This window comes from Falco biarmicus, chromosome 3 (genome assembly GCF_023638135.1).
Source record: "Falco biarmicus isolate bFalBia1 chromosome 3, bFalBia1.pri, whole genome shotgun sequence".
Classification (NCBI taxonomy): domain Eukaryota; kingdom Metazoa; phylum Chordata; class Aves; order Falconiformes; family Falconidae; genus Falco; species Falco biarmicus.
The window spans coordinates 96,274,912-96,289,441 of record NC_079290.1 but is presented as its reverse complement, the minus strand read 5'-3'; the positions used below and the strand labels follow the sequence as shown (position 1 = coordinate 96,289,441).

At 48.3% G+C, this 14,530-nt stretch overlaps 1 protein-coding gene across 4 annotated transcripts in view; it reads right to left on the bottom strand.

The window, feature by feature from the left end:
• Positions 1–13,647, bottom strand: part of HIVEP1 (HIVEP zinc finger 1) — a 123,170-nt gene extending 109,523 nt beyond the window's left edge. The window contains exons 1-3 of one of the 4 annotated variants that reach the window (XM_056330538.1): positions 12,202–12,264; positions 10,873–10,946; positions 9,308–9,454 (exon numbers count right to left, since the gene is read on the bottom strand). In XM_056330538.1, coding sequence (XP_056186513.1) covers positions 9,308–9,347 — 40 coding nt within the window. In that variant the 5' untranslated portion in view covers positions 9,348–9,454; positions 10,873–10,946; positions 12,202–12,264. The other 3 variants (XM_056330537.1, XM_056330539.1, XM_056330540.1) reach the window with 3 other exon arrangements.
• Positions 13,648–14,530: the final 883 nt, after the last annotated feature.

The window sequence follows — 14,530 nt, the reverse complement described above, 5'->3', positions numbered from 1 at the left end:
TACTTCTTCAGTCTGCCATCAAAGGTCATACAGGAATCACGAAGTCAGCATATTCTCCGAGCAACCTCATTCTGAGAGAAGCTTTAAGGGCATTTAAAAAGCCTTTGCATAAAAACAAACAGTACTGCCTCGCCTACTGAACCAGAGCTTCCCCACTTCCCCCACAAATGCGTCATCAAAGTCTCCAAACATCTGCCGCAGGGGTTTTTCCCTTGCTCCTTCTTCTTAATGTAAATATTCTGAGTTGCGATACATTTAAACAAGTGGAGGGAAAGACTGCACTTTGCCCAATTCATCTAAATTGGAAATTTAAAGTCCAGTTTATTCATCCGTTTTAACCTAGCTTTTCCAACCGAGTCAGAGCTTGAGTTTCTCTCTCCATCATCTCACAAGCCATTACTGAGCTAAAATGCTTACTAGAGAAGTCCAACATACCAAAGAATGAACAAGTCTAGGAAATACATAGTGGTATAACTAGCTTCTTGAAAACGTGTAGCTCTAGGATGTCTCCTTTATGTCTTCCAGCATAAATATTTACAGCAGTTTGCAATTTGAAATCAAATTGTCTGATCATAAGAAGAAACTCAAAATACATGCCATGAGAGGGAATAATTTCAGGATTAAAAACGAAACCAAGACAGCACAGCCCCAAAAATGCAAGTCTCTTTCTAAGCTTACTGAGTACATCAGGGTGGGCTACAGGGTGACTGTTTTGGTGATAATGACTAACTGTGGTTAGGAAAAAAAAAAAAAAAAAAAGTGGTTTTTTTACCTCTTCAGCAATTTTGCACATTGTTAGGTCAAACAGACACTACCCCCTAACATGCAGACAACCACGTGCTGTTCCCGAGCTCCCTAAGCAAGGTCCTGCATGCCTCCACCTTGCCAAGGGCCAAGGACTGGGAATTCTTCCCACAGCCCAAGAATCCTTGCCTGGAGCTGCAGGTAAGCATTTATCACACAAACCCTTTCAAGCATCCTAACTCAGGCACCACACAAGTTTGAAACAAACAGTAACTATGCTGCAAGTTCTTTTGGTACCTTTTTTATTCAAACAGAATCCACTGCAACAAGGTATTTTTAAGTGGTAACAATATTCTTGGAAAATTTACTGGGCTAGCTAAAAGACTGCACAGTAAGACAGCCGGCAACTGCAAAGGCTAGTGGACCGGTCCCTTCAAAGTTTGAAAATACTGACAGCAATGTCAAAAGCGAAACTTGCATAGTTTTAAAGCAGTAAAAAGTCAATTAAGAAAGACACCAGACTGTAAACCTTTAGCTTTATTAAAACAGTCATTTAAGATGTAGATGACCGTAAACCTGCAAGGAGACTCTCTTAACCAAGCTTCTCCAGCCTGTCCAGGATTTTACTATTTACACGTTAATTTCTAATGGTTACATATTAGAAGTGGTTGTTGGGGTTTTTTTGGTCGTTAAGTTCACACACACACAGACACATTAAACCCCACACACATTAAAACAGTTACCTTACATATATATTCACAGAAAACCACCATCTATTAGGAGATGCAAGGATTTAAACAAACCGACAGTGCCATATTCTTCTAAATTATCCTAAGAAAGCTGGACTCTTAACAAAATGTAATTCTTCCTGGGCTCAAAAGACTGGACTCAGTTTCATCCCAGAGCCAACTGCCTGCTTTAATAGAAACGTTCGAAAAAGCAACTGCTGAAATCTTACTTTTTGTTTCTCTTTTCACAGCTGCAATTTTTTTTTTCATGACCTTCCTAACACACCGGAGTTCATGCTTCAGCAAATGCCAAATCCTGTAGCATTTCTTTCTCCACGCTCAATTAGCAATAAAGAAGATACAGGATGTAAAGGTGAGGCAGAATTACAGATCTGCACTGTTTCCACTTCACTGTATTCTGAAAGAAATCTAACTGGCTTATATGAAGCTTTCAAGCCTCAGTTCATTGCTGCTTTTTTCGTTTCTGTCTGAATTCAGTTTTTTTTAATCTTACCCTTCAGCAACTTCTTCCAGCTCAAGCCTGATTCTAACTGCAATTATAATGATTTTATATTCCATAAAAAAATATAATTTGTTGTTTTCTACTATCAAGAGAAAAAAAGTAAGCTCCTTATTTCATTCTTTTCCTTTCATCAACATTCTTGCAGGTATTTCTCTGCAATCCTGTTAGCTGGAATACCATCCTTTTATCCCTCTTCTTCATGTTATTTTAACTCGCTTTGAAAGCACCTATTTTTGCCAGTGTCTGTATCCAGCAGACTCTCTTAGCATTATCCCCATTCTCTTTTCCTAGTATTTAGTGTGCATAAGCAGAAATCTATAAATACATGTTCAAAGCCAGCAGTGCCAGCTACAATCAAGTTTGGTTTTTTGGACCTCTTTTTTACTTGCTTAAATCTTAGCCAAATTTTGTTCATTCTGAATGAAAGTTCTACGCCAAATTTTAGAGGGAGTGTTTTATTTTATTTTCTATTAAGGTGTCAACTGAGACCAGTTCAATTTCCTGCTGTTTTACCAGCACACTAGAATTCTTCAAGTCATCTATTAAGAATCTTCATCACTTCCCAGTTTTGAACCTTGTCAATAGATCAGGGGGGTTCTAGAAGGAAAAGCAATGAAACCAGAAAAAAGGAACACACCTTCTGTTATCCTTCTGAAAATCTATACTTGTTTTTGGACAATTAAAGCGGCTCAAACAGCCTGCTGCTTACACAAGGCAAATAAGAGATTTCCAACATAGTTTCATGACGAGCTCAAGGAAGAGGCTCAAGACAACCCTGCGCTGTCCTTCCTGGGCTGGCACTGTCACCTGCCAGGGAACCGTCCAACCCAGAACAAAGGTGACCCCCAACCTGTGATGCAACCATAGATAACTCTGGGTCCCACTACTTCTTCCACTGCAGGGCCAGCGAACACAAGCGATGAGGGCAACACAACACAGGGAACGAGCATCTGAGATGGCGGAAGGCAGGTTCGCTTCGCTGCTTCCTCCTCCTCCTCCTCCTCCAGACGCAATGGCTTAAACCAGTCTCGAAACCAATTGGGAAACAATGACATTAAAGATGTCCCTCTCTAGAGACTTTTCCTGCAGTAAGTACTCCCTCCTGGCCACAGGGGCTTTCTCAGCAACAGCTTGAAACTCTGCAACATGATGACGAACACTCACCGATGGGAGCAATGTCTTTCTCCACTCTCCGGCGCCAGGTCCACGCAGGGCACATCAGCGTGCCACACGGCTCACGCAGCAAAAAAAGTCCGAGGTCCCAACACATCTATGACTCATATGACAAGCACTGTGCTTCAATACGGTGGAACTTCTGGGGGTTTTAGTTTAGTATTTTAAAAGCTAGGAAGTAAGCCTAAAGAATACCTTTTAAATGTTAAGATTGTGAAGTGAAGCAGCAAGAAGTTGGAGAATGCCAAATGCAAGGGTGTTTACGCAAACTAAGCCAGCGCGTAACATGGGCTGTGCTCCCTGCTTGGCTCCGTTTGCTTTTAGTTTCTTCATCATCTTTTCCGTTATTTAGCCACCAAACGTCTGCTTTACAATGCTAACTACTTTATCTTCTGAACTCTTAAAAGCTGACGTGGTACTGCTATCTCCAATTTACAGGCAGAAAACAAGAGGCATACAGAGATTAAAAGATTTGCCAAAAGTGCTGGCTAATCTTGGATCTTCAACTAAGTTATCTAGACCTCTATTTTTTTATATTTTCTTTTAAAGGTATGTAGAATTTTTGCAGTGTTTTGCATCCAAACTGTAGCCATAGCAGACCGACTGCAGCAGCAAAAACTCAGAATTTGTGCCCAGGTATCTCAACTCTGGCAAAATGCAGCACATGCAATTAGCGGTTCAGTCTCACACAAGAAACTCAGTGGTAGAGGCAGGAGTTAAAAGCAGTTGTCTCAAAGCAACGCTGAAGAGTCTTATCCACCCTGCTGTTCTTTCCCTTCTTGCAACCCGCTCTCAATGGGCTTTTGTCCATCGCTTGTGGCCACTGACACCAGCCCCAACTATCCTGTGCAGTGAATAGGACCAGACCCTGCTGAAAACCCGTGACAAAATTTAGGTACACGGAACAATACATGAACAGGACAGATGATGGGAAAGGGTTGCAAACCACATCTTTAAATCCAGCCCTTCTTACACTGCAGAGTATTTTAGATAGTTTTTCACAGGTAAATCAGACATTATTCACATTACAATAAAATCTAAGGGCTGCAGCCAAGAAGATACCTAACATGCAAGATGTTAAACCATTCGGACTGCAAGAAACAGCCTAAAGATTTTACACTCTAAGCAAGTAAAACAAAAACAAACATCATCATTCCACATCCCAGATGAGAAACACAAGGCAGAGAGTACCTCTATGGTCTACAAGAGAGCTGGTCTATTCATTGCATTACAGGTGGATCTCCTGGTACTCCAGCTGACAACACACCAACAGAGCCGTGCACTCTCTCTACCTTCACGAGGGAGGTTTTGGGTTCAAATCTGGTTTGCAGAAGTCATCATACAAAACAATCTGATATACAGAAACAAAAACTGCTAGCCAAATCACAGGATATTTCTGTAACAAAGCCACCGAGTCAAAACTCTTGACTGCTTGTTCCACCTCAGTCTCACATTTGTTCCAGAAATTTAAGACACGTATACAGCATCATTACAGATGTCTACAGGTACGCTGCAGAGCGCAGACCACTAGCACTTCTGCTGTACCAATACTGCATCTACAGCCCCTCAAAAATACCCTGAAGTGGGGTATTATTTTTGCCTCCGAAACAATACCGAAACCCAAAAGTCAATTGTTGTTCTTGCACTTTTCTTTTGAGCCAAGCCAGCACAAGTTACAGCAGCGAGCCTTGAGAAATCTCAGCACTTTTTTCAAGTCATTTGATGCAAATCATGAACTAAAGCACAGCACACCAATCGATACTCAAGTTTTATAGAGTACACGACCAAACACTAGTAAGAAATATCAACCTGTCAACTTTCAGTCTAGACAGGCCTGTTTTCAGGAGCAAAAGCACATTACAATTCTGAACCAACTCAAGGAGTCTTTGCTAAATGACCCTTAAGACACAGCAGATGCCTAGCTCTCCTGGACATCGTAAGGCCCGGAATGTATCCAGTTTTCCAGCAAACTTAAGCACGGTTTTCAGACTGCTGCAATGCTATCAAGCTACTGAGCAAAGCTATTCATATTATACTTGCATTTCCTTATCAAATGTGAAGTGTTAGGAGATGGCTGTTGAACTTCATGGGCCTGTCCACCATTTGTTTCAAATAGAAATATTTGACTGAGAAGGAAAAAGAGAAACAGCAACAACTTGCCTTCTTAAAAATAACAGAAAGCTTATCTAGAAAGAAAGTTCCAAAATATTTCTGTTACAGTTCTGTATTGGTGAATCAGAGCACCAAGCTAAATGCTGTACACATATTAAATTAGTTTTCTTTTTAAACTCTGCAACTGGGTACTTCTAAGTAAACAAAAACATGAGTTGTTTTTCCTTCTGTATCCTCACAACCATCTGACAACAAACCAAGCCCACTCAACCCTGCTAAAAGCATGATTCACTAATGTAACTGTACTTCTGGGAATACATTACAGCTTCTACCCCACGTTTTGTTACACCTGTGTATCAATTGGCCATGTAAATACAGGGTGTAACCACAAAGTCACCTTTTTGTTAGCTTCAGCGAGCTACAATTTCATGCAACAAATAAATTACGAAAAGGCAGCCTCTGGATATCTGAATAAGCACACTTTTGCAGCACATTTATTTTCCGCAGGGGGAGTGATGATGCTTTTGATTAGCAACACAATATGTATCTTTGCTATTTAAGAGACCATCAGGAATACCTGCTTATGAACTCCATTCCAGCCACACGGCTGACAAGTAGCCCATGCCAGACTTTTCCTAGGCATATCTTTAGCCGTCACCTTCAAAATTACTAAGCATTTTCCAACCCATATCCTTTTGAGACCTGCAAAACTGTCATTTCTCTCCTATTTTAGCCACTCACCCCCTACTCGCTGGGGGCGACCACGACTGTGAAATTAGTCAGGAGACAGTCGGACATTGTGCACAACTCCTCTTACCAAAGTGGTCCGCTGGTGACGGTAACATTTCTGACTTCAGGATGTATGTGCAGTAAGAAGCAGGGAAGGCTGATGTGACAAAGCAACATAACGAAACGAGCGCGGCACAGCAGATGCCTTAGCGGTACCCTTAGCTACAACACGCTCGTTCAGCCACAGTCGGGCATTAACACCATGTCACTAACGCAGTCATGAAAAACAAAAAATTAAATTAGTTGGCCATTTGTTATTTGCAAAATAATGCTTTCTGTATCCTATCCTCTTGATACAGGGTGGTTGGGGTGTTTTTTTCCTGCTGTAAAAACAGGTTAGTAAAGCGCTATATTGACTCATCTAAACAGGCAGCAAAAGCCAAGAAGGGGGAAAGGGGAGAGGACCTCAGCACACAAAACAACCCACAAAAAATAAACCTGATCTTCACTGATCCCAATACTTCTGCCAATCGCCATCAGCTCTCTCAGAAGTATACAAAATGAGTAAAATCAAGCCATGTCACAAAAAGAGCAGCTTTAAGGTTTCCTGCCAGAATCTTAAATTTAGCTCTTTATATTAAACAACGCTCCTTCCATTTTCCCCAGACAATAAGGTTGCTTACAGTAAACACAGGCAATATTAAAACCTTCAAAACTTACTCCTATGCTGCAGCAAACCTCAAATTAATTAACGGGAACGTGTCGGGGGCGGGGGGGGTCTGTGTGGTTTTGGGGGGGGGCAGCGGGAGAGCTGAATCACAGTGGGGTTTCTTTAGAGGAAAATACTTGAGGTTCTTGGACTTGGTTGTTTATTCTCCAGGCTGACTTGGACCGCAAGTACAACCCAAGCAACCCATCTGATGCACAGCAGGATAGTGTCAAGGGTTGTTCATCAGTGATCTCTCAAAAAAGTTAAACATTGATGGGCTCCAGACAACTCCAGTTAAACTCGCTATGGGGCAACGAGGGGAGAGAGAGGGAGAAGCCAGGTAAGGCCACGGAGCGTTCTTTGTACATAGTACAAAAGGTGACAATCAGGTTTAGAGAAATTAAAAAAAAAAAAAAAAAAACCCACAAAAATAAAACCCACCACCTTTTAACCTAAAAATGCAGGTTACTTAATCTTGCATCTTTGTCTTTCAAAAGTTACAAGAGTTTGTAGATTTTCACCTTTGACCACAGACATTCATTCTTTTTGCGCATTTAGTTATTATTGGTACTAATTATCACAGATTGAACCACAGTATTAAAAAATGGCACTTTTTAAAGTTCTCATGGTTAAGAGCATCGACTTAAGACAGCTCTAGCTTTGCATACATACAAATACGCTGTCACAAACCAGACCTGTGAAACCTTTCAGCCTCCACACGTTCCAGCAAAAACTGAGGGGTTAGGCAAATATTCTCTGGAATATTCTCAGAGACTGATAAAATGACTAAAGAAACTGAAATCCAGTTTTCCTCATTATCTAGACTAAAAATGGAAATAGGGCATAACTAATGAGAAGTAAACTGATTTTTCAAATCACTTCACCTCTAATAACTCACAATAGCAGCAATATATGCCCACAACGTGCTGAGGTTTGCAGCACCTGTGTGCTGTTTTAAATGTCATTTAACCGCTCCAACATAATTTCAAATTACGGGCTCACTGTATACCTCTATTTCCCTTCTCAACATTTAACTCATCGTAATTCATTCAAGAACTCCATTAGTTGTGGAAAAAATAGGAACTGATGAAAACTGCTATTACAGGGGGCGATAAAAGCTAAATGACTGGGGAAATTATGCAAGGGGAAAAAAAAAGCAATTAATTTCTTACACAATTAAGAGTTTAATTAGATTATTTATTTTAAATGCATTTAAGTGAATAGAAAGCTTTACAATAGATTTAACTCCTATTAAGTTTCAGGCAATACAAGTGCAGATATCAGACGGAGTACTAAAATTAGACCATTCTCATATTTGATCAGAAAGCATAAGCTCAGCTATGTCAGCAACCTGGTAAGCAGCAATATTAAAAACTGGGCTCTATTTTATTGCTTCACGTTCCGTGAGAAGGGGAAACAGCATCAACCTGAACGTGAAACTCCCCAGCTGTGATGGAGGTTTATCCATCACACTGAGCAATACTACTCAGCGCTTCCTGAACAAAGACACTGCAAAAAATGTCTTCAGTGGTAGCAGTGGCAGCAGTCCACAAACATGAGGTCTCGGCTCCAGCTGTATGCACTAGCACTTGAGAGCCTCTCAGCTGTAAACCAACCGAAACGCACGTGGATGTTTGTTGGGTTTTGGCATAAAGAAGTTAAAACCGGAATCAAATGCTCTTCCTGCCCCTAAAACTTGATGTTGGGTGTTTTGTAATCGCTCGTATTCTCTGGAGGGATGCTTCCATACTGCAACTGCAAAACTCATGTTACAAAAAGCTGATGACAGCTACACGTGAGGGTGCAGGTGGAAGCACGCTCTCCCAAAAGCTGAGCACGAGGGTGGGGATGGAAGGGTGTTCTCCCTCAACATGCACGTCTGCTCGTGTAACTCCTCCAGGGCCACTTCTGCCCAGACAGTGATCAGATTCCTCACATTCATCTGCCAGTCCTGGGCTCGGTTAAGTGCACTGGGATTTTGTGCAAGGAAACGCCTGGACACGTACACTTGCCAGTTCGTGGAGCAGGTCGCTTGCCTGCTTGTTCCTTTCAGTAGCCAATGAGCAATCACTTGGCTGTGCAGAGGCAGGACAGCCAGGAGACCAAGGTCAAAGCTAGCAATGCCCGAGGTAGTGTGGGTGACAGATGATAAACAGTGAGGAGGCATGCATGGGAGGAGAGTTTCAACCCCTCAAAAGGCAAGCCAAACTGATTACTATTAAGAAAAACAACTACCGGCTGTCAGATCTGACACTGCTTCTGCATTACACGCATTTCCCATCTCCCTGTATATTTTGACTGTAAATTCTCTGGTAAGAAAGCTACATCTTCATTTGCATTTTCAAAGTTCATGCTGGTTATTGCTGTAAGCTGCAAGAATGCCATCAAGCACACAGACTGCAGGAAAAATAACAGATTCCACTTATTTCTCTCAAAATTAGAGCTGTCTCGTGGACAACTCCTAAAACTTGCCTGCAGACTATTTTTGGATCAAAACAGACTTCTTAAATACATATTCCTCTAACCTCATAATTGAAACTGCAGTCGAGTTCCCCAAGAGCTTTTCTGTCTCAGCTGAGAGCTACATACCTCTCAGATTTCTGGGATGTATCTGCTTTGTCCGAGGCATTTTCCTCTATTCTCATACACCACTTTCTCCTCTCAGAAATGGAAAGCACAGCAAGCAGAGAGATGGCAGCTCCATAAACTTGTCAAAGGGGTCAGTTAATCCGTATGCTAAAAAAAGAGAAAGAAAAGTTGTGAGATGTATGCGTTAATAGGGAAAACAAAGATACCTATCTGCCCCCTTCCATCCTCAGGAGGCTATGGAAATCAAGCGAAAAGCAAGAAATATTTCTGTACCTATCCTTTTACGGAGTGAAACGTTCCAGTATCTTAAGAAGACTACATGAGGGTGAAACTCCTTTTGGGATTACTCAGGAAGCATGAGAAAACTAAGACACTTTTCCACACTTGTCAGCTGTTTTCTAGCCAGAAAACATCTTCCAGCAACTCGTGTCCCATGCAAATAAATCCAGAAAACTAAACCAAAACTTGACATCAGGCTTTCAGAGATGGATCTTCATTTTGGGGTCGGGGAAGAGCAGAACGAAGGGCAAACACACACAGCATCAGCAGTAAGTCACCCTATTTGCAACATCAGCTACCTCCGGGTTCCTTACACGGAGTGTGCAAGGTCCAAAAGAACTCCCCATGGAATATTTCTGCCAAAATTATCAGCATACAGCAGAGCATCACACTGGCTCTTGACTCACCTGCAAGCTGCTGGACAGCAAGTTTCTGCCCTGGTGTGATCCTATGTAGCAGCAGCAGCCCCCGTGCATTTGCAAGAGGCTGCAGCCAGCAAAGCCCCAGTACAGATAAACCCCACGGACCAGGGAATTCTTTTAATAGCCCAAGACACAGATCTGCTGCTAAATTGGCACAAACCTACATCTGCATCCCGAAACCCGCATCTTTAAGATTAACAAAATTTGCTCACTTTTTCAAATATTCTGGCCATTTGATTCCAGTTTAAAGGAGTATTTTGTTTAGTTTCTGAAGTCCTACAGCATGTGAAATCTCTCAAAGAACTATGGCAAGCTACTTACATAAGAACTTAAAAAAGAAAGTGACCGGTGTAATTCCACCCTTCAGCTAAAAAAAAAAATTAACCACTTTTCACTATTTTTTTATAGTAGTACTACCTCATGCTAACAGTCAGGTTATTTTAGTAAACACTGGGAAGAAATTTTAAAAATTCATAGAAACTTCAGAATGGCCTCTAATATGGACAAGTTGATTAGGCATAGCTACTCAAAGGAAGAAGTACGTAGAATTTTTAACATTTGTTGTAAGTATTAATTTCAGAGGGGGGTAATGTTTCTGGTTTTTTGGTTGTTTTGTTGTTGGGGTTTTTTAAGACAACCATGTTTTTACAAAAATGGAATGCAACCCCACTTAAAATAGACTACTTGCAACCACCCCTTCAGCGTGCGACTGTTGAGGAATACAGCCATTAATTTTTAATGTTTCTTTTGTCTGTTGCTGCATAAAAAGACCCAAACAGGAGAAGAAACTGACTGCAACTGACACAAAGGAAGGCTGGAAAATGTTATTCTGACTAATGATTCTTCACTAGGGTATTACTGCACCTTAAAGGAAAAACAAGGAAAAATCCAAAACAGAGCAGGCAGCCTGTCAAGTTGTTCTCCTCGTACCACTTTATCTGCAAGGGTAAGAGAAAGATTTAGCAATGAAATAAAACCTTAGAGCTCACAGGTCCCTTTCTCCCGGTGTCGGGCAAAAACTGGAAATGCAGAGAAGTGGCTGGATTGCTGGAAGCGATGCACACCCCCTGAACCCCAGTGTCACCCCTTTGTTGTGGGGGTGCCGCCGGGCCGAGGTTTTTAAAGATTATAATAAACAACGTCAGTTCTTCACGCAAGTTATTGGGAGCAGGAGTTTGAACCCACCCACCCCCCCCGCCGGGTGCCCGTAAACCATAAGCATCTCCCGATGCTGCCCTGCAGCACAAATGACATCTCATTTTAGGCTGTAAAAGCACCGATTTCCCTCGCTCCCAGCAGGGCTCGTTTTTTCGGGGGGGGTGAGGGGGGGGGGGGGAAGGGAAGAGATGGCTGTGTGAAAGCCACGGTGGAAACACCGCACAGGACCCAGGCGAAAAGTCATTCTCTCCTTAATTTGAGGGGAAAGGGAGGGGGAGAAGCGGGCCTTTGTAAACACGGCGGACGCATCCCCCTTCCAAAAAAAAAAAAAAAAATAAAATGCAGGGTCGAGAGCGGTGCGGGGAGGGAGGCGGCCCCGGAGAGCCGCCGGTATGTGCGAGCAGGGATGGAAGGGAAGGGAGACAGGGAAGGAGAAGGAGGAAGGGAAGGGAAGGGGAAAAAAAAAAAAAAACCAACCGAAAAAAAAAAACCATGAATGAATAAAGAGGGAGGAGCCTGGGAAAACCCCTCTGCAACGCCGCACCGAACAAAGCGCTGCACACATGCCGGGGGGCGCGGGGGGGCGGCCGCAGCCCGGCACCCCGCGGGGACGGCGGCGGGGCTGGGGCGGGAGGAGCCGCGGGGGCTGGGCGCACCCCCCTCCCCACTCACACACACGGCCCCAGCCCCGGCCGCGGACCGGGGGGAGCGCCCCGCAGAGCCGCTGCCCGCCCGGGGCCGGGGGTGAAGCCGGCGGCCGCGCCGCCAGCGCGGAGTCCCCGCACGTCCCGCAGGGGCCGCGGCGGCCCGGCGGAGCGGGGCTGGGGGCGGGGGGGGGGCAGCGGGGCCTTGCGGTCCTCCCCGTCCCCGCCCGCCCCCCGCCGCCGGCGGAGGGCACATTGTGTTGTGGCTGCCGCAGCTCCGCGCGAAGGGGGCGGCGGGGAGCGCCCGTCCCGCCCCGCACCCCCCCATCCCCCCCCCCAGCGCGACGCCTCCCGAGCCCCCCTCCCGCCCCCCCGCGGGCCCGCTGCAAACCTGGCGGCGGCGGCTGATGGCGGCGGCGGGGAGCGCGGCGACCCCTGCGCGGCGGACGGCGGCGGCGGGAGCGGGGGGGGAGGGGGGGTGGGTTGGGGGGGGGGCAGCGGGGGGGGGGCCGGGAGCCTCCTTCACTTGACAACCTCAAACACAAACATGACCCAGCGCCGCCGCCGCCGCGCCCGGCCCCGCGCTCCCCCCCACACACACGCACACACACGCACCGCCCGGCACCGACACCCACCCCTCCTCCATGCACCGTCCCCCCGGGCCGGCCAAGGCGCCGCCCCCCGGCACGGCCCCCTCCACAGCCCCCCGCCGGCCGGCCCCCGGCCGCGCCCGCCCCCCGCGCGGCAGACCCCTCCCCCGGGACCCTCCCCCCCCCCCATGTCCCACACGGGAGCCCGCCGGCCCCGGGCCCGCCCCCCCGCCGGGACACACACAGGCACAGGGCGGGGAGGCCTCCCCTGACAGGCGGGCGGGGCGGGGCGGCCCGGCGGGGGAGGGCCGGCGGGCACGGGCGGCCTCGGCGCATCCGCCGGGCTCCCCCGGGGGAGAGACGCGCTCCCCCGCCCCGCCCCGCCCCCCGGCGCCCCGGTCACCGGTGGGGGGAGGGGCGCGGGGGGAGGGGCGCGGGGGGAGGGGGGGTGACGCGGGGGGGGGGGGCGGGGGGTGTTTTACCTTCTCTCACTTTCTATTGCAGGAAGCGGGGCCGGAGCAGTGACGTCACCGGGTCTCCCGGCCCCGCCCCCTTCCCCGGCCGGGGCGGGCGGGGGTGGGGGAGGGGTCGGGGGAGGGGTCACCGAGGGGGTTTCCTCGCGGCCCGGGGCGGGGAGGGGGGGGGGGAGACGCCGGCGCGAGGCACAACAGACGCGCGCCGGGCCGAGCCGGGCCAGTTTCCCCGCGCCCCCCCCCCGCCCCCACACACACACACCACGGGCGGGACCCCGCGGCGCCCCCGGGGGAGCCCCTCGCCGGGGGTCCCGCGAGGGGAGGGGCCCTGGCGCACCCGGGCCCTGGCCGAAGCGGCGCCTCCCCCGGGGGCAAAAGTTCCCGCTGCCCCCCCCCCCCCCCCCCCCCCCGCCCTCCGGTGCGCGTCGCGCTCCCCCCCCCCCGGCCGCGGCCCGGCCCCCGGGGCACCGGCACGACCGCGCGCACACACACACGCGCACCACACACGCGCACACACACACACACACACACGCGCGCGCGCGCACCCCCGGCGCAGCCAGCCGCGGCTGAGGCGGAGATCCCGGAGGTTCCACCCGCGCCCCCCGCCGCCCGCCGCCGCCGCCGGGGCACTCACCGCGCGCCGCGCATCCTGCCGCCGCCGCTACAACTTTCCACGCCGGGCGGCAGCCAGCCCCGCCGCGCGCCCCGCCGCGCCGCGAGTGGGCGGGGGAGGAAATACGAGGGGGAGGCGCGTCGCGCGCTCCGCCGCGGCGCCCCTTTTTTGGCCCGGGCGGCGGGTTGCGCCGGGGGTGCGCCGGGGGACCGGCTTCCTGCAGCGGCTGCGGGGGGAGCGCACGGAGAGTGCACGTATGTGTGCACACAGCGTGTGTGTGTGTGTTCATGCATGTGTGCATACAGCCTGTGTGTGTGTGCATGCAGCATGCGTGTGCATGTATTTGTGCATACAGCGTGTGCGTGTATGTGTGTGCATACAGCCTGTGTGTGTGTATGTGTGTGTGCATTACAGCCTGTGCATGTATATGTGGAGACAGCGTGTGTGTGCATGTATGTGTGCATACAGCCTGTGTGTGTGTGTGCATACAGCCTGTGTGTGTGTGTGTGCATACAGCCTGTGTGTGTGTGTGTGCATACAGCCTGTGTGTGTGTATGTGTGTGTGCATTACAGCCTGTGCATGTATATGTGGAGACAGCGTGTGTGTGCATGTATGTGTGCATACAGCCTGTGTGTGTGTGTGTGTGCATACAGCCTGTGTGTGTGCATGTGTGTGTGTGTGCATACAGCCTGTGTGTGTGTGTGCATACAGCCTGTGTGTGTGCATACAGCCTGTTTGTATGTGCATGCATGTCTGTGTGCATTCAGCCTGTGCATGTGTGTGTGCATACAGCCTGTGCGTGTGTGTGCGTGTATGTGTGTGTGCATACAGCCTGTGCAGGTATGTGTGCATACAGCCTGTTTGCGTGTGCATGCATGTCTGTGTACATACAGCCTGTGTGTGCATGTATGTGTACATGCAGCCTATGTGTGTGCAGCCTGTGTGTGTGCATACAGCCTGCGTGTGTGTGTGCATGTATGTGTACATGCACCCTGCGTGTGTGTAGCCTGCGTGTGTGTGTGCATGTATGTGTACATGCACCC